The sequence below is a fragment of the Conger conger genome, chromosome 15, assembly GCF_963514075.1.
Source record: "Conger conger chromosome 15, fConCon1.1, whole genome shotgun sequence".
NCBI classification, from domain to species: Eukaryota; Metazoa; Chordata; class Actinopteri; order Anguilliformes; family Congridae; genus Conger; species Conger conger.
In genome coordinates this window covers 36618059-36636861 of record NC_083774.1, presented here as the reverse complement: position 1 = coordinate 36636861, position 18803 = coordinate 36618059, and the positions used below count along the sequence as shown (strand labels likewise).

Sequence of the window (18803 nt, the reverse complement as noted above, 5' to 3'; positions counted from 1 at the left end):
CTAAAGCTGCCACACCTGCAGCATTGAGAGCATGTTCAGAATTACAGCACCAGTTAAACATTGTGAATACGCCATGCCCCTTTCTGCTTTCCCTGATTGACAGAGGAAATAAAACATCAAAGTGGTCAAAGTGCAGATTCTCAGCTTTTATTTTGTATTTTTATACATTTTGGTTTTATCATGTGGTAATTGCAGCTAGTCAGTCAAAAAAAAGAAGATCTTAACTTTTTTTTTGTGAATTGCGAGGGACAATAATTCCTAAGAATGTGTTTTAGTAAAAAAAAATGAAAGTAGTGAAGATGTTTGCTGTCATGAAATGATTCAGTTTCTCAACAAATGTATTGTTATAATTCATGGTTATACAGTACTGTGCAAAATCATAGATGTGTTCATATTTGTTTGTTTTCTGCATTAGTATGTTAGTAAGTTAAGTAAAATTAAGTGTTGCAGTGAAACGTTATGATTTAGTTAAATAAGGTAACGTATTATGTAATAGACCGCTTTTCAGATAAAAACTTTGATCTTTGATCTTTGATTACCTGGATAGCCAGAAGCAGTCTGCAGAACTGTGGCAAGTTCTTAAATATATTTGGTATAACCTACCAGCTGATTTTCTTCAAGGGCTCAAATTGTATCTATATGGTCACGCTAGGACTCGGAACCGTACTGTCCTCTAGGGTTCTCATCGCACTTGTCCCTGTGTTCGATTTGCACTTTGTTGTACGTCGCTCTGGATAAGAGTGTCTGCTACATGCCTGTAGTGTAATGCAATCTACACCAAGGTTCTTGAAACCTAATCACAGCCAAATGTTGCTGATTAATAAAAGAAAATGTTAAAACATTGCTTCTATGTTGCCTGTGCTTCATCAGAGCTGTTTCTGTTTTCTTCCCCTGCCATTCCCACAGGAGGACAACACCGTGGACAGGCAGAGTATCCAACAGATAAAGTGCTAGATCAGCTCAACATAGATACAGAAGTGCTAGATATTAGTTCAGCTGGAATTTGTATTTTCTGAGTATGGAATTACTTCAAATAATCTCGATGAAAATGACCTGTTTGACTCATTCCAGCTGAACTAGCATGATGGATGTTCTGTGGCAGTCAGTACTTTTAGCAAATTAAGCATTTGGGTGCAAAAGACTGGCCCTGCATTTTGTACTGTGGCCTTGTGAGCTCACCAGTGCTGGCATTTACAGCTAATTGTGTCAGGATAATTGGTGGAGACAAAATCCCCAGGAACTAAGTTATCCCTGACATTGTGTCTCAAAAGAGAACTTCTTCATGGCTTGCATCGGTGCTCACATGTTCTATCAGATGGTGGGGAAAGCTATTGAAAAAGACAGTGCTCAAATTGAATGTGGCTATGTATCAGGGAACAATGCTCAGAACTGACACATTTGCATTACGCACATGCTGTTCACATATCCAACAGTGCATCTGATTTGATTGACAGCAAGAACGCCAACAGTGTTTCACTACATGTCAGTACTATGCCTGTGTGCATCCCATCTCAATACATGTTAATACCGTATACTGAAAGTTTGCTTTCATTTTTTGAAAGTTGAGAAAATGATTATTTAATTCATTATTTAAATTGAATGTTTCCAACACAACTGCTCACAGGAATCTGAAATCTAGTAAAACCTGGTCAAAAATGGACAAATTATGATTTGGTTATGAAAATATCATACCTAAATCATAATTTAAGAACAATTAGCAATTGTTGCTCAATTGTTTTTATGAATCAAAGACCAGCTTTATTGTTGAAACACTGATGTGCTACACCTGCCTGTGCTGCTCTGTTGAGTTCAGAAGAGGAGGGAACTTCAGGATAAACGTTTAGCTTTTTTTGATTCTGTGGCAGGCAAGGGATTGGAATCATTGGTTGGATCGTACAAGGATTGGGAAAAGTTGTACCTCAGATTGATGACAAGTACAAAGAGGGTACTGAACCAGGGGGTGATATAGAGGTAAGGGGGTTGCACGGTCACACAAATAACATGATGTTGTTATTTATTATTCATGATGTTATTTGCTTTTTAAACTTTTTGGGGACCCAATTAAAAATCCTTTTCAATATCAGGATCCAAATGATACATTTTGCACCTTGCACCTGACCTGTTAAATACACCTTGTAGCTTGAGCCTGTTGGACCAGAGTACAGATTCACTCCAGGAGGCACCTCATTCACTCCCGAGACCCATTTTGGGAACATTTGAGGAAATTCCCATTTTGATAGAATTTTGAGGAAATTGGGAAATCATTCTGTTAATAATATTTCAAATAAATTGTTTGTATGTCTTTTTTTAATCTATTGGATCTATTTGAAGAGTGACTGAAAATACTTTGCACACATTGGGCCTCATTTATCAATATTTTCGTAAAACCGTGTGTTGCATGTGTTGAAGAATACCAAAAACTCCTAAATGAAAAGCGCATTCATGGAATTTGTTAGTAGCATAAATAAAAACTGAATTTCATGGTAAATTGATGCATGGTGTTAGCCATTGCAGTGTTTCAGAATAAAATTTTAAAAGACTGAAAATAGTACAGTATGTGAAACAGCATTTGGGTGTATGTTCCAAAGTTTGAGCTGCGATAGAATATCACTTAAAAAAGACTGTAAAATATGTACATGTCCCAGCATATATTACCAAAGAATCACATACCTGCTATTAAACTGAAACATTTCACATTATTTATATAACTTCTTTTTCTGCTTCAAATGTACAATACTGATTTTAGCGCATATACTTCACACTAGCAGAGTAAAAGTGAGTGTAAAACAGTGTTTCTTTTTTCCGGTGAATGATAAACCCCATGTAATGTTAAATGCCAAACGCAGAAAAAGGAAGGAAGATCATGATGAACATAACACATATTTTATGAAGAGTAGCTCTTTGATTAACTCCTCTAAATTGTTTTGCCTTCCAGAATCAGGAAACAAATGATGTCCCAGGTAGGATTTGGCTTTTTTAAACCCTCTCCCTTTATAGTAATAAACAATTGGGCTCCAGTATGCTTAACTCAAACTTGCATTACAACTGGAACAGTCCAGTTTATAGTCCAGTATTGGTTGTGCCAGTAATGAGTGCATTATTGACATTACAATATCTCTCTTTAACTATACAAAAATCTGGGCATCCCTGGTCAAAAAACCATTTACAATTAAAATAAGTGGTACAAAGTTAAACATGACACATTCCACGTGACATTTCTTTCATAAAAAAGGAAAAAAGGCCTGTGCAGAAATTTGGGAACCTGTCAGTTAGTAACTTCTCCTCGGGCAACAAAACAGCTTGCAAATGCTTCCTGTAGCCAGCTAAGAGTCTTTTGATTCTTGTTTTCAATTGTTCCCCATTCCTTCTGGCAGAACACATCTAGTTCAAAAATATTATTTGGCTTCCTTTCATGTACAGCATGTTTCAGATCACTCCAGAGATTTTCAATAATATTCAAGTCTGGGGACTGAGGTGGCCATTCCAAAACCTTCATCTGTCTTTCCTGGTTTTCCTTTCATTGTTGATTTCAAGGTATGCTTGGGATCATTGTCTTGCTGGAATACCCAGCCTCTCTTCAACTTCAATGTCTGGATTGATCTTCAAACATTAGTCTCTCGAATGTATTGATATTTGGGGGGATCCATTCTTCCTTCCACTCGCACAAATTTCCTGTGCCCCCAACTGCCATACAACCCAAAGCATAATGGATCCACCTCCATGAGTCACAGTTGTTGTTCTTTTCTACAAAGGCTTCACACTTTTTTTGGTGGTGGCCAAAAAGTTCAATTTTGGTTTTGTCAGTCCAAAGCACATAGTTCCAAAAAGATTCAGGCTCTGCATTCTTCAGATGCTTAATTTTGCGTTGATGTCATGGGAAAGGCTTCTTTCTGGCAACTCTGCCATGTAGGTATTTGTTGTTTAAAGTATGTTGTATTGTTGTTCTGCTAGACCTGTGTCTGCAACTCTTTTTTGCAGTGATGTGTGGGCTCTTCTGAGCATTTCTCACCAAGTCTTGGGCCATTCTATCTGAAATCTTTATTGGTCTTCCAGACCTTGCCTTGACTTCAACTGTTCCATTTATCTTCCATTTTCCAAAAATTTTCTGACAGTGGAATTAGGTAACATTGAGAGCGTTTTTGTAGCCTTTTCCTTCTTGGTGTAAATGAACCATCTTCATTTCAATGTTTAGAGGAACCCATGGTTGTTAACATCAGATAGAACAACCACTGCAGTTGGATACTTTAGAAGTCATGGAGTTACTTAAGAATAAAAGGTTCAGCCCTGGATTTATATTCACCTGACCAATTGAAGCCCGAATGAGTAAATCACCTGAGTCTGGGCCTGAGTAATCATCTCTTTAAAAAGTAACAAAGAATACAGGGCCCTTTTTCTTTTTTGTTATTCATAAACAGTAAAACATTAAATTAAAAAGCAATCTTGCTTAAAAATTTGTAGAAAGGTCTCATATTTAATTCTGTACCATTTAGAGTTCAAGTTTGCTTTAAATCACACACAGATTCATTGTAACAAGGGGTGTCTCACTGTACCTTCAGTAGCCAAAGATCACATTCCTGAAATCTTTGGTCCAAGCTCATTTAAAAATTCTGAATAACAAAGACACACTAAAACAGGTTTCTGGATTGTCTCCAGATGCAGAAGCTCTTCCCGTGGTAGAGGTACAGTCAGAGGAAGAGTCCTCTCAGTCCATCACACCCAGGTGTGTTCCATGGCCCCTCTCCAACTCCTCCACCGTGCATTACTTTTTGTTGTACTGTACCCCCCCCCCCCCCCCCTCGATTCCCCTTCTTGTTTATAAATACATTCCTCGCAGAGACATACACTCAGAGAGCACTTTATTAGGTAGACCTGTATATCAGCTTGTTAATGCAAATATTTAATCAGCCAATCATATGGCAGCAACTAAAAGCTTAAAAGCATGCAGACATGGTCAAGAGGTTTAGCTGTTGTTCAGACCAAATGTCAGAATGGGGAAGAAATGTGTTCTCAGCGACTTTGACCGTGGGATGATTATTGGTGCCAGACAGAGTGTTTTGGTTTCCCAGACACTGCTGATCTCCTGGGGAACAGTCTCTAGAGTTTGCAGAGAATTGTCAGAAAAACAAAAAACATCCAGTGAACAGCAGTTCTGCAGGCAAAAACATGTTAATGAGAGAGGTCAGAGGAGAAGGGCCAGACTGGTCAACGCTGACAGGAAGGTGACAGTAATGCAAATAACTGCAGATAAACAACAGTGGTATGCAGAAGAGCATGTTTGAAGACACAACACATCAAACCTCTAAGTGGATAGGCTACAGCAGCAGAAGACCTATAAGTCAAAAAGTCTAATAAATATGGAATAAAGTGCTCGGTGAGTGTATGAGGACCCCATTAAGCCCATATGCTGCATTATTTCTATAATTTATGCTTCTTGCCTCATATTGTACTGTACATGCCTCCTCAGTTTGTCTAATGCTATGTATTTAGCTGTATGTTCCTATTGATTAAAACATTTTTAATATGTGTTTATCCAAATACAATATTCAGAATTCTATGCTGGTTTGTAATGGGCTAACATGATAGATCATTCTGTTTGGCCTAACATTATTAGTCCTTCTGTGTGTTTGGCCTTATGTGGTCAGTAATTCTGTGCATTTGGCCAAAGCATGGTTGACTGGATAAAGAAGATCATTCCCCAGCCTGAAATCCCAGGCTCTGTCCACTATCCACCAGCGAAAGGTACAGTGCCACACATGCAGATGCACCGCTGAAGTTATTATGATTTCCTTTGTGTGATACTGTTTTGTGTTCAATCATCTACTTCCCAAATGTATTTCAGAGTTTATAGACTGCAACTGCAAAAACACACACAGCTGCATCATGTATTTTATTCTTCCTGAGAGAACCATAAAATCAGATTTTGCCACTTTAGCCAATTAGTGAAAAAATGGAAAAGTATTCCTTAGGCGTTTGCCAAATTATCTCTTTGAAGAAACCGGATACAGTTGTATTGACTATAGCTGATGGAATCCAACAGATGATGTTTGTTTGCTCCACAGTTACCTCACCGCCACCAGAGGCACAGAAACAAGCAGAGGAAGAGACTAAGTAAGGGCCAGCAACAACTCAGACGTCACAACGATATTTCTATACATCCAGAATGCTATTTGCGTGCAGTGCATATCATTTCTTGCTCCCTGTACCTTAGTGATAGTCATGTATATTTAATTATGGGTGTTCTGGCAGTGAAATTCTAACAGTGTGGGTTAATGTATAACTTAATAATGACATATCAGTCTGAGGTGCAGACATGCCTATCTAATGCCCAAACCAATGGCAATAAGCAACCATACCACAATGTATGCTGCTCACATCAAATATCTCCCTATTGAGGAACTTAGATTGTATCCCATGTAACTGTGTGTGTGTCATGTATCGTGTGTGTCAATGTGTGTGCCTGTATGTGTGCAAGTGTGTGTGTGTGTGTGTGTGTGTGTGTATATGTGTCACAAGTCACATAAGATTTATTTTAGCTTGGCTTCTTAACTTGCTAGCAACACCCAAGATACACACAGCACACGATGGGCATAGCATGGCAGGCAAGTTATACTGTGAATGACTGGCTCATTAAGACACTGTACTCTGGGAGCCGCGGTGGCGCAACAGGCTAAGACGCAGCAGACTTGTGGTTGCAGTTTGCTGCAGTTGCACACTGGGGACCGGGGTTCGATTCTCGGTCCTGCCAAAAGCCAAGTTTGGCCGGCTCACATGGGGCAGCAATAATTGGCTCGCTGCTCCAGAGGGAGGGACTTGGCAGGGTTATTAGATCGCCGCACAATAAGCACCTCGGGCGCCTCGGAATCACGGCAACGGGCACAAGACGAGACGGCTTGAAGAAGGCGTGTCGCTCTCATTCGGGCCGCCGAGGGACGGGCGGTACATCTAATACGACTACCTCGAATTGAATCAGACGAGGTACAATTGGCTACCAAATTGGGAGAAAAAGGGAAAAATCTGAAAAAAAAAAGACACTGTACTCACTTAGCTACTGAATATTATGGGAAATATCAAAAAGCTGTGAACAAGCATGCCATTTGGGATTGTGTCGGACGTTTTCCTCTTGGTTTGGTGTCGATAGCTCAAAAACTGGGAGGAGTAGGCCGTCAAAAAACCGGTACAATAACAATAATTAGTGGTGTGTTGCTTTGCAATCACACTAATAAAGCAAAAACAAACACACGGCATGGCAGATCAGGCAAGTACACGATACGCAATGTCTTTCATAGTATTACCCACGTACCAGCTTTCCATATCACCATGTCAGGGGTTGCACGCGCTCATTGTCTCAATTCAGCCATTTGTTTACATCCGTTTGTTTACATATTTCACCCCATATTAATCCACCACAGCGAAGCATGCTGTGCACATCTGTGTCTGTATGTGTGTGTTTGAGCATATGCATGTGTTGAAGCAATATGAAGGGTGTCTGTTGGAGAAGGCTGGATTTTAAGTGTTTTGCTCTGTCCTTGCAGTGTGGTGGGCTGGTTTGTGAAGGGACTGGGCCGCATGGTGCCACAGCCAGTGCTCAAATCAAAAGAGGAGGCCTCAGTGAGTGCAGTTTCAGTCTGTAACAAACTACAGTGTTAATACACTATGTGGCCTCAATGCCACACCACATCACAGTTACATAGCACATTCGATCCCATTCTGTGGCACAGGATAGTGTAATACCTGCATCCACATAAAGTTGTCATGATAAGATCTGCATAGCTCTTGGGCCCTTGAGCAAGGCCCTTAACCTCGCATTGCTCCATGCGGTATTGTTGACTGCATAGTCTAATCAACTAAGTTATCATAACAAATGATTAAATTATATAATTATAGGTAAAATTGATCCAAACTGGCAACTTCCAAAGTGACAGGAAACATTTCATTTTGATTCTACTGTTGTAAATGTGGGGTTATCAAGTTTTTAGAGTATGTTCCAATTTAATCCTGTTTTTCTTTTTTATGCAGGAGAAAACAGTTGTGCAAAACAGTAAGTAAAACATTAATTAAGTCACTCATAGAGTGGTAATTAACGATACTTGTACATGGGATTATAAAGTGCAGACTGTCATCTTTAATTTGAGGGTTACTGTGCCTTCAGAAAGTATTCAGACCCCTTCATTTTTTGCACATTATATTGTGTTGTAGATTTCATTTTAAATGGGTAAAATTGCCATTTTAGCCCATCAACGTACACTCAATAAATCATAACAACAAAGCAAAAACTTTGTGCAATCTCTCATCTACATAAATATTCAGATCCTTTGCTGTGGCACAAATTGTGGTCAGGTACATCCTGTTTGCTTTAATTATTTAATTATTCCACAATTCACACTGCATATCAGGACAAAAACCAAGCCATGAAGCCCAGGGAAGTCTCGGTAGACCTCAGCAATAAAAGTGTGGCAGGACAAGGGCATGAAAACATTTCTAAAGCTTTGAGTGTTCCCAGGAGCACACTGCTCTCAATAATTGTGAAATGGGACATTTGGAGCATTTGGAACTTTGGACTCTTCCAAGAGTTGGCTGTCCAGCCAAACTGAGTAACTGGGCAAGAAGGGCCTCGATGGAAGACGGAAGCCACTCTTTGAAGGCATATGACAGCCCGCTTGGAGCTTGCCAAACAGCATTTAAAGGGCTTATAAGAGCATTAAAAAGGTTCTCTGGTCTGATGAGACAAAAATGTAACACTGGGTAACACTGGGCAGAACTCTGAGCACTATATCTGGCAAACACCAGGACTGCTCATCACCTGGCTAATACCATCCCTATGGTGAAGCATGGTGGTGACAGCATCATGCTATGCTATGCAGCCAAATACAGAGAGGTCCTTGAAGAAAGTCTGCTCCAGCGTGCACACAACCTTCTACTTTCAGTATGACAATGACCCAGAGCATACAGCCAAAACAACGCTGGAGCAGCTTTGGGACATGTCTCTGACTGTCCTTGCATGGCCCAGCCTAAGCCCAGACTTAAAGACCCGAAGATGGCAGCTCACAGACACTTCCCATCCAATCTGACAGAGCTTGAGAGGATTAGCCAGGAAGAATGGGATAAACTGCCAAAACACCTGTTGGACAGAACAGAAACACTCTTGTGGAGGCAGGTGTGGAGGTTAGTGAGGACCTTACGTCACTCCCCGACGTAATCAACTGTAATCAAGAGGGTCTGCCAAATGCCATTAATGTAAACATTCCACAAACAGATTCGACAGAGGCTACACTGCAAGATGCAAACCACTCTTCAGTTGCAGAAAATGAAACAGGTTACAATTTCATAAGTAGTACCTAAAAAAGCCTGTAGAGTTCTGGAAAAGAATATTGTGGGCAGATGAGACCAAGGTTGACTTGGTGACCAACTCCTAAGGAACAAACTCAGAAACCCCAAGACGTGAGATGGCCACAGCAGGTCCAATCAGCGAGAATGTATTTATCAATGTAGACAGGGAGAGCTTTTCAGAAAGAAGCACAGGTCTGGAATTGATTGACTAGGAGTGCCATCTACATTTGGAGTCTGTTGTCTCTCAACACGAGGACCAAAGTTTTGATGCCAATAAAGCAGTTCTAGCAGTTGCTGCCCACCAGGGGGCAGTAATTAAGTAGCATTGTCAGCAGGATATGCATTCCATGCATTTTCTTGGGGACTAACTGTGAACCACAACTTGTGTATCCACTAATTGCAAGCTTTGAATTATAAAGAGTTGGAAGTAAAAATCACGCAGCATTGTGCTGGAAGAAGATTAACATGGACAAATTTAAGCATGTTTTCTGCTATTTTAATTGCGATTGTTGCAGGTTAAACCTGCACATACAGGACCAGCGACTCTTGGGGATCACAAGCTGCAGACCTGATTGTGTTTGTCGTTAAAATGGAATGTGGTTATACTTATACTGCCAAAGTCATGCCAAAGCTGATTATGTTTAGCATTAAATTCTACTGTTACTATGCTGTTGGGAGTGTCAAAGCTGATTACTTGTGATTTTCAGCGTGATTTTGATTGTGAGAGTCGATTGTGTCTGGTGTTATAGCTGAGTGTTGGTGTGATGCCAGAGCTGACCCTTGTTCCCGGCTGTCCCTCTCCAGTCTGTATCTGTCAGCAGCCCGGTGATTTGGTGGTGGAGGAGGTTGAGGAGCAACAGGACCAGGGCCAGGGCCAGCTCCTGCGGGAGGAGTCCAGTGCGTCGACCCAGGTGCAGTCCACCCAGCAGGAGGAAACAGAGATGCACACAGAGGCTACCACAGTAACAATGGGGGACAGGTGAGGGGGAAAATTCAAGTTCAACTTACTGAGAAGCCCTCAGAACATTATGGACATTTGTTTCCGATCATTTCCATTCCCAAGTTGAATTCACTGACCCCAACACCGCTGGTTTCTATTTTTCTTAATGCTATCTGGATCCGTTTTGCTGTGCTATATTATTTCCTCTTTTCTTCTCTTTTAAAGTAGCTTGATTTCCTTTGTACTTATTTACATTAGAAAGTAAACTGGTTCTTGGAAGGTGGTTTATATAGTTTTAAAATCATTCACACTTAAAACGCCTTGTCAGTATGGTTTCATTCCTGTCATTGTTTGCCATGAATTACGTTTAGCTGAATACTCCATAACTAATAGCAGAGGATTGCTCTGTCCATCAGTAAATGGTATAGTATGTAAGGGGAGTCCATAAGTAGTATTGTCCGAGGCAAAAAAGAAATGCTCAGTTTCACATGCAAAAAATGTAATTAAATATATAACAAAAGTCTCAAAGTGCCAGGACTGGTCTCGACCCTACATTTTGAACTTACCCTAAGATGTCTATTCAGATTAATGACATTTGGCAGAGGCTCTTATCCAGAGCGACGCACAACAAAGTGCATACCCATAACCAGGGATAAGTGCGCTGAAAGACCCTAGAGGGAAGTACAATTTCAACTGCTACCTGTACAACAAAGATAAGGACCAAACAAATAAACAAACAAACAACAAAGCAAAAGTGACCAAACTTTACTATCGAAACACTGCTTACCTAGCCAACTAAAAATACCGAAACACAAAGTAAATCACAGAAAGACAACAATTAAGGTTCACAGGGAGGTAGGGAGGGACGGGGAATCTATCAGCCATTAATTACAGAACAAACAGTTAATTACAATTCATGAAATCTTAATTAATATTTTTTTTCAGTCAGGAGCAAATGCAGGCTGAAAGTGGACAGGTGAAGTTGGACAGCCAAGCTGAGGGAGACCAGGCCGCACACCTGGCTGAGGAAAGCGCTCAAACGGAGGTCTCAAAACTTGCTGAGGAGGCCACTGAAGCGGAGGGAGACCAGGCCGCACACCTGGCTGAGGAAAGCGTTCAAACTGAGGTCTCAAAACTCGCTGAGGAGGCCACTGAAGCGGAGATCTCAAAACTCGCTGAGGAGGCCACTGAAGCGGAGGGAGACCAGGCCGCACACCTGGCTGAGGAAAGCACTCAACCTGAGGCCTCAAAACTGGCTGAGGAGGCCACTCAAGCAAGTAGCGGAGAGCAGTAAGTCACTCAGCTCTTTGCTACAAAGCAACTTTAAAGCTGCCTGCGCATGCATGAGTTGTGATGAAAAGCGCTATGTAGAAATGCTGGGGATTCTTTTCTGTGGTGTAAGTACAGTGGTAAAGCAAGCCATTGTTGAAAACACAAAGGTCACAATTCCCTAGAAACATGCTTCACTCACTGTAATGCTCACTGTTTGTTTTGTAAAGATCGGCCAATATCCAGGAGGAAGAGATGAAAGAAGTTTTTGAGTAAGTCCTATCTTTGACCCGTCTTCCTGTTTTCCACTGTATTCTGTACGCCTTGTTTTGAATGCCTTGTTCTGTACCAGGGCTTCAATACAGCTGGATACTAATAATGAATGGAATAAACCTTTGTCCTTAACCTGCCAGTGAACATTTTTATGGTGAAAAGTCGGTGAAAGTGTCTAACCCAACATTTGGTTGAAAAGTGAAAGTCATCTAGCCAACTAGGACATAGCCAGGGTATATTGTGGTAAAATCTGAGCAATATTGGTATTAACCTAGTGAGTCTCATCCGGGATTATGGAAAGTCAAAATTTACTGGATTAAGAAATGGAAAATCACTCGCTCTGGATTCCATCTTTTTTATTCATTGTGGCGATTGCTGAATTATTCTAAAATGTATTTTGTGAAGAAATGAACCACACAGCTAGTCAAGTGAAAGTGAAAGTTCATGTACATTTTATGGCAAATTAATCCAAACCAGACTTTTCTTTTTTACTATGTTTCATTATGAGCAGAATCAGAGCTGAATGTCGCTCCGGGTGTCCGTGGCATTAGCAGCAGCAACATTTTCTTCTGAATATCGATTTTGCCTGGTCCAAGTTCCACATGTCGCTACATGCTTTAATTTGTGTGTACTAATGTCTAAAATCAGATACCTTGTAACAGACCTTTTCTTCTGGGATAAACCCTGCAGAGTGCTTGCTGTTGTGATCCTTTTTCTTCTGACATGGCCCATGTTTCCCCATCCCAGGAGCCAGGAGTTTATGGACCCCGTAGAAGGCACCCCTCTGCTGGTCTCCGCTGAGACTGAACCCAGAGTGCCCGAGCCGAAGGAGGCAGAGCCAGAAAAGGCCACAAAAAGAGACTCTTCAGTTCTCGTGTCCACATCAGTGAATGAGCCAGAGCCCGACGTAGTGACCACGCAGCCTGACCCTAGCAAGGACATGCTCCCGCCCTCACCCAACGTTCAGGTAACGGACATGCATCCGCCCTCACCCAACATTCAGGTAACGGACATGCATCCGCCCTCACCCAACGTTCAGGTAACAGACATGCTCCCGCCCTCACCCAACGTTCAGGTAACGGACATGCATCCGCCCTCACCCAACGTTCAGGTAACGGACATGCATCCGCCCTCACCCAACGTTCAGGTGAGGGTGCACTGCCGCAAGGCATGATGGGGCTAATGTACTTTTCCTGTGCCTGGAAAACCTGTTTAGCTTTTAGTTCATTTGCTTGTGGTTCAGATTCCGACTTTGTCTCTTAGTTCATCCAGACGCTGTTTTGTTGGCTCACGTTCCTTGCTTTTTTCAGGAGGATGAGACTGCAGATGAGGGGTGTGGAGGTAAGTTAACCAGCAAAATGTAATATTCTGTGAGATCTGGAGCATCTCATGAGCTCGAAATTGGTGGGGCAAAAAACTTGTCTTTAAATTGGTCAATGGAAGTGCCGTGGTGGCGCATTGGACCTGATGCAGGAATCAGTTTGATGCCGTTGCCCACCGAGGGTTCGCTCCCCCAGCCACATCCGAGCAGGGCCGGCTCCCAAGAGGGCGGCATAATTGGGCTGCCGCTCCGAGGGTGGAGGACAGAAGGGGAGGACATACAGAAAGCGCCCAATCGCCTCGGAGTCATGGTCCGGGGCTCAAAGATGCGGCTTCAAGGTGTATTGATCTCCTTCTGCTGCTGGGGCACAGGGCTGTAGCGGTGTTTCCTCAAGTAACATGGCCAAATAAACAAGGTATGGTACTGGCACGGTACTGGCAACCAAATTTGGAAAAAGGGGGCTTGTAAAGCATTCTTTTATCCAAAGCGCTTCACAATTAATGCCTCTCATTCATGCATTCACACACACACATAGGCTGCCATGCACGGCACCGACCGGCTTGTCAGGAGCATTTGGGGGTTAGGTGTCTTGCTCAGAGACACTTTGACCCCCCCAAGGCGGGGGGATCTATCTTGGTTTCAGAATTACCAGCAGTAACAAAACCTGAGTATTTGTGAATTAATCATTGTTGAAAATCAGGGGAAGTCTCTGCCACTGCCTAGTGGTTAAAACTGATTTTACCAAATTGTATTCATCATTTAAAGGTACAATAGGTAAGATTTTTGTCTTAAAACATTGTTACAGGACCATTGTAAATCCCTTCCCATCATCAAAAAAGGCTCACTGGCATGTTGACTCACCCTCTGTGTTTATAGTCCTTTGGGTTTAGAAATTTGGGTTTCAAAATATGCAGTTGATGGGCCCGCACTGTACCAAAACATCATATAGCTGAAATAATCAATGAAAGTGAAAGAAAACGGGTTGAGATCAATGATGAGATTAATGAAAGTTCTGTGCCCCACCAATTTTGACCTCATGAGACACCACTGCCTGTCATGCAAAACAATAAACCTGACTGTTCTTTGCAATGTGAAACAAATGGACTTTTCTCATATTGTAACCCTTGCTGTCACTAAACACTAATAGGGTGAACAGAGTAATTCAGTATGGCTTATACACTCACCGAGCACTTTATTGAGTATTTATTAGACTTATTTTTTAGACATCTAATGCTGTAGCCTATCCACTTAGAGTTATGATGTGTTGTGTGTTCAGAGATGCTCTTCTACATACCACTGTTGCAAGGGCATTTCTGTCGGTTGAGCTGCTGCTCCCTAGATTTTTTGGGGGGGCTTTTTTGCACCATTCTTTGCAAAATCTAGAGACTAGTGTGCATGAAACTCCCAGGAGATCAGCAGTTTCTGAGATACTCAAACCACCCTGTCAGCCATCAACAATCATTCCACGGCCAAAGTCACTTAGATCACAATTTTTTCCCCATTCTGATGGTTGATGGTAATGTTCAGCTTCAGTATGAACATTAACTGAAGCTCCTGACCCATATCTGCATGATTGTATGCATTGCACTGCTGCCACAATTGGCTGATTAGACAATCACATGAATAAGTAGGCGTAATAAAGTGAAAATTCCTAATAAACTGCTCGGTGAGTGTATACAGTATACCCTGTGTGCATGTTTATAAGATATAACTATACATGTATCTGTTCTTCTCTCTGCTGCCCCCAGTGCCCACCAGTTGTATTGCTGTGAGGAACTGGCTGATGCAGATGCCCCACACGTCACAGTGCCTGGCCAATTTCAACCGGCTTCTGCAGGAGAATGCCATCACACTCCCCAGCATGCCCAGCAAGCCTTCGCTCGGCCTGATGTGCGAAAGCCTGCCCAGTCTGCCCAGTCTGCCCCCTCAGTTCTCCCAGCTGCCCCAGCGGGTTCAGCAGTACTACCTCAACATCCTCAGCAGACTCAGGCCTCAGCAGGAAACCTAAGACCCAGGCCCCATCCTGTCCAGTGGCAGACAGCTTCCATATTTTCCTGCTTATCTTTCCCTGCCTCCCATTGTCCCCCGGAACTTTGCCTGCATACCACTGGTTCCCTGACTCTCACCTGCCTTTCATTAGCCCCTGATTCAGCCCTACCTTCCACACTTCGCTTGCGATTACCCTTCAGGCGAACTGGCTGCTTTCATGTGTTGAGGGGCAAGAGTGCCTTGCTGTACTGCACTGTGCTGATGCTGCTATCTCAGCTACGGATGAACACCGATGTGGCCTTTTGTCTTAGATTAATTTTAAGAATGTCACAGTGAAGGAAGTATTCAAATCAACCAAATGAGAGTTAAAGTCAATGAGACTGTTTCCTTACCCAACAACACTAGCGGTTGACCAGCTATTTAGTCAACCAAGGTGGACTAATTTTATGGTAGGAATGTTGCTAATTACTTTCATTTAATGCAAGTAACCACAATAATAACATCAATATTGTAAGGATTTTTGAAATCATGATTATAAGGGTTATATTTTGCACAGACATGCTACCACATGTTCTGGAGAGTTATAGTGTTGTGTGTTGTTTTGTGTCCCAGTTCAGTGTCACACAGCTGTCATGGGGACACTAAATATTCAAGATCCCTGTACAATTCCCCATATAACATCATTACTGTCCCTTAGGTCCCCATGGAAACTAAGAGGTGAGCTTCATAACAATTATTTTATGACTATGGTAATATAATTTTTATACCCTCCATACTTATATCATTTCGTTTGGCCTTTTAAAAAGCGAATATCAAAACAGTAACCAATCGTGAAACCAGAAACAAATGAGAAATTCTTAATTTGCCATTCTCTATTTTTTTCTCAGTTTTTTTAACTGGAGGTTCCCTGTGAACATTTGTGGCTTACCTTGAATTTATTGTAATCTTTGTGCATAAAAAAAACAGGAATGCAACAGCTCACAGCAACTTAACTGTAACTCATTTGTAGAGGTTGGTATTACTTGAAGGCATTCTTTGTTTCCGTTTTTAACACTGTGCTGTGTTGTTTTGTCCTTGGTGAAGCTTTCTGATGGTGGGTGGAGGGAACAGGGATCACCATTGCAGATATCTTGGACAGAGATCAGTGACCCAGATCCACTGCCCACAATCCCAGCTGCTGCTGTGAGCCTTTGATGGAAGAGTGAGCCTTTAGAAGCCACAAATGGGAGGAGCTTTCATATGCTCACTGATGTGAACCAATCGGAGTGTTTTGCTGTGGATGGCAAACTATTTTCATTGGTTCAAACGAGTCAGCGATTGACAGCTCATTGTTCCTCCTACGATGTCTTACCTTATACAGCCTATATCTGAGTCGTGTGATAAGGTCATGTGATCAGTATGGGAGGGAATGGGGAATGGAGCCTTACGACAGCCATGTCTGGATTATTACATTGCCTCTACACATCCCACATAGCGCTTTTTATCATAGCTGAATGCTATCACATGGCAGAAAGTCATGTGATCTGTTATGTGTGAAGGGTGTCCATGTGTATTTGTAATTATGTGCACATTTTGAAATCATTTTGTATTTTATAAAATGATTTTTTAAAATGTATTGTTCTGATTGCTGCCTGTCCTGTGATATTTTAGTCCATGGCCTAGTTGACACCAAAAATCCTGGTAACATTTCTGTGCTTTGTAGAAGCTTGAAACATTGTCACAGTATTTGCTTTGGAGATATATATTTGATGGTACCCTGTTATTTGAGTTATTTGGTCTGAGTAGGTAAGCACCTGACTTCTGTGAACTCACTTCCTGTTTGCATCTTCTTCCCCCAGAACACTGGTAACAACAAACGATGAACAGGCGAAGCAGATGGACATTGACGTAGAACTATGTGAGGTAAATTATATTAGACTTGGCCTGATTAGACTAATAAAATATGATTGAATCTGACTTACTATTTGAAAACACCCCTGGAAATCATGGATACTTTCTAATTAAATATTTAGCTAACCAAAAGGTACACCTGTGCATAATTAAATTAGTTTTATGTATTGGTGTAAATGAAGGTAAGTCATCAACAAGAACTACTGGTGTCTACGGGGCTTAAGTATTTCAGATGAAGTATCCAACCAAAGTTTGATAAGCGTACACATATGCTATCTTCGTCCACCATTGCTGCTTTCTAAGTATAACAGTGGAATTGGATGGTTGATCTGCATGGATAAAGATTGGAGAACTAGAGTGGATTTGTACTGTATAAAAGTATGAAGGTCTTTCAGTGACCCGTATCTCCTCCACCTCTCAGGACACCCAGACCTCCTCCACCCCACCCGCCCCCCCACCTCCCCCTGTCCACCAGCGCTCCGCTACGCCGCGCGAGCTTCCTCAGGATGACGATGACCTGGTGTCAGAGACCTCAGACTTCTCCATGGTGATCCGAATGGCCCCGCAGTCCCACGGGGAGGTGATGCTGTCCGTGGAGCTAAGACCGAGCGAGGGTCCGGGGAGCGAAAATACCAACGAGGAAGGGAACCCTGGGGGGGCGTAGTGAAAGGGCTTCCCTTTTCTACTGCCCGCAGGACACAAGGTTACAGTTACGGTAGCAGTAGACTTATGCTGCGTTCCAGGCAACTAGGAAGTCGCGATTTTCCGACCTCCTACTCGAAAAAGCGCAATGGAGCGGCACTCAATCTCGGAGTTCCTACTTGTAAACTCGGAGTAAATCCATCTAACCGTCCATCTTCCGAGTTGAAAATTTCAACCGGCAAATAAATTCTGACCTCCGACCCTGAGTGGAACGCAGCACAAGCTGAACTTTACCATTGGCCGACTGAGCCGATGTCACCCAAGACTCTGAAAGCAGGAAAATCAGAACACCCACAGTATAGGACAGTAAACCAGATACTTCACTCTCCTGCTTTTCCCCAGAACCAAAACCCTCCTGTATCCATGGCAACCCACTCTTGCACCCATCAATATGAACAATAGCTGTGTGTTGTATTATCACTCCTCAAAGGGCAGATATTTAGCTGGATATATTAGACTTCTGCAGATATCATAACAAAGTAAACCATTTCTTCTTGGAGGCACTAAAGCCTACTTTACAAGTACAGTAGCGCTGGGCTGGATTAACCTAGGCTTTACCATAATGATTAAAAGTGAAAAACTTTTCCAGAATGTATAGTTTATCATTAAGTTTCATCTAGTTTTAGTAGTTCTACTTGCGTTTTTGTAGAGTTAGTATTTGTTGTGACAAGCTAGTATTGGTTGTAAAAAGTAATTTTGAGAGCATGAAATTAAATACATGTGCTACTGAGATAACAGTACTCTCCAAACACGCATCATAAAAATAAATAAATAAATAACAATAAAATTCTGTGAACCGGCTCCTAGTGCACAGATGGAATTTGATATGCATGGAAAACTTTTCTTATTGTCTCAGTTTGAACATACAGCAGCAGTAAAATAAATCTACAACATTGTTATAATGTTTTGTCTGTTCCTGAAAATGTTATCTGGGTGAAGGAACCTGAGGTTTCATAAAGATGTTGGCTGGTAAGAAAATTCTCTACCAAATAGATTGTGTCAATTTCACAATATTATGAACAAAACATAAGTTCATGCTACACCAAACAGTGTATATGATATTTGTGTGAATACTGTATACACCCAGTGAGC

The 18803-nt window shown here is 41.8% G+C and overlaps 1 protein-coding gene across 2 annotated transcripts; it reads left to right on the top strand.

Moving 5' to 3' along the window:
• The first annotated feature begins 950 nt into the window (after positions 1-950).
• On the top strand, positions 951-17463 carry LOC133112028 (retinitis pigmentosa 1-like 1 protein). 2 transcript variants are annotated; one of them, XR_009705032.1, is made up of 15 exons: positions 951-1971; positions 2936-2960; positions 4654-4720; positions 5666-5739; positions 6060-6108; positions 7533-7608; positions 8017-8038; positions 10132-10306; positions 11213-11557; positions 11767-11808; positions 12557-12776; positions 13120-13150; positions 14879-16320; positions 16958-17021; positions 17431-17463. XR_009705032.1 is itself a non-coding variant. In XM_061222708.1 (13 exons), exons 4-13 carry the CDS (start codon positions 5667-5669, stop codon positions 15136-15138), a joined length of 1293 nt encoding a protein of 430 aa, XP_061078692.1. In that variant the 5' UTR covers positions 951-1971; positions 2936-2960; positions 4654-4720; position 5666; the 3' UTR covers positions 15139-16931. The 2 variants fall into 2 exon arrangements, 1 of the variants encoding a protein (XP_061078692.1); XM_061222708.1 differs by lacking the exons at positions 16958-17021; positions 17431-17463 and having other exon boundaries at positions 14879-16931.
• Positions 17464-18803: the final 1340 nt, after the last annotated feature.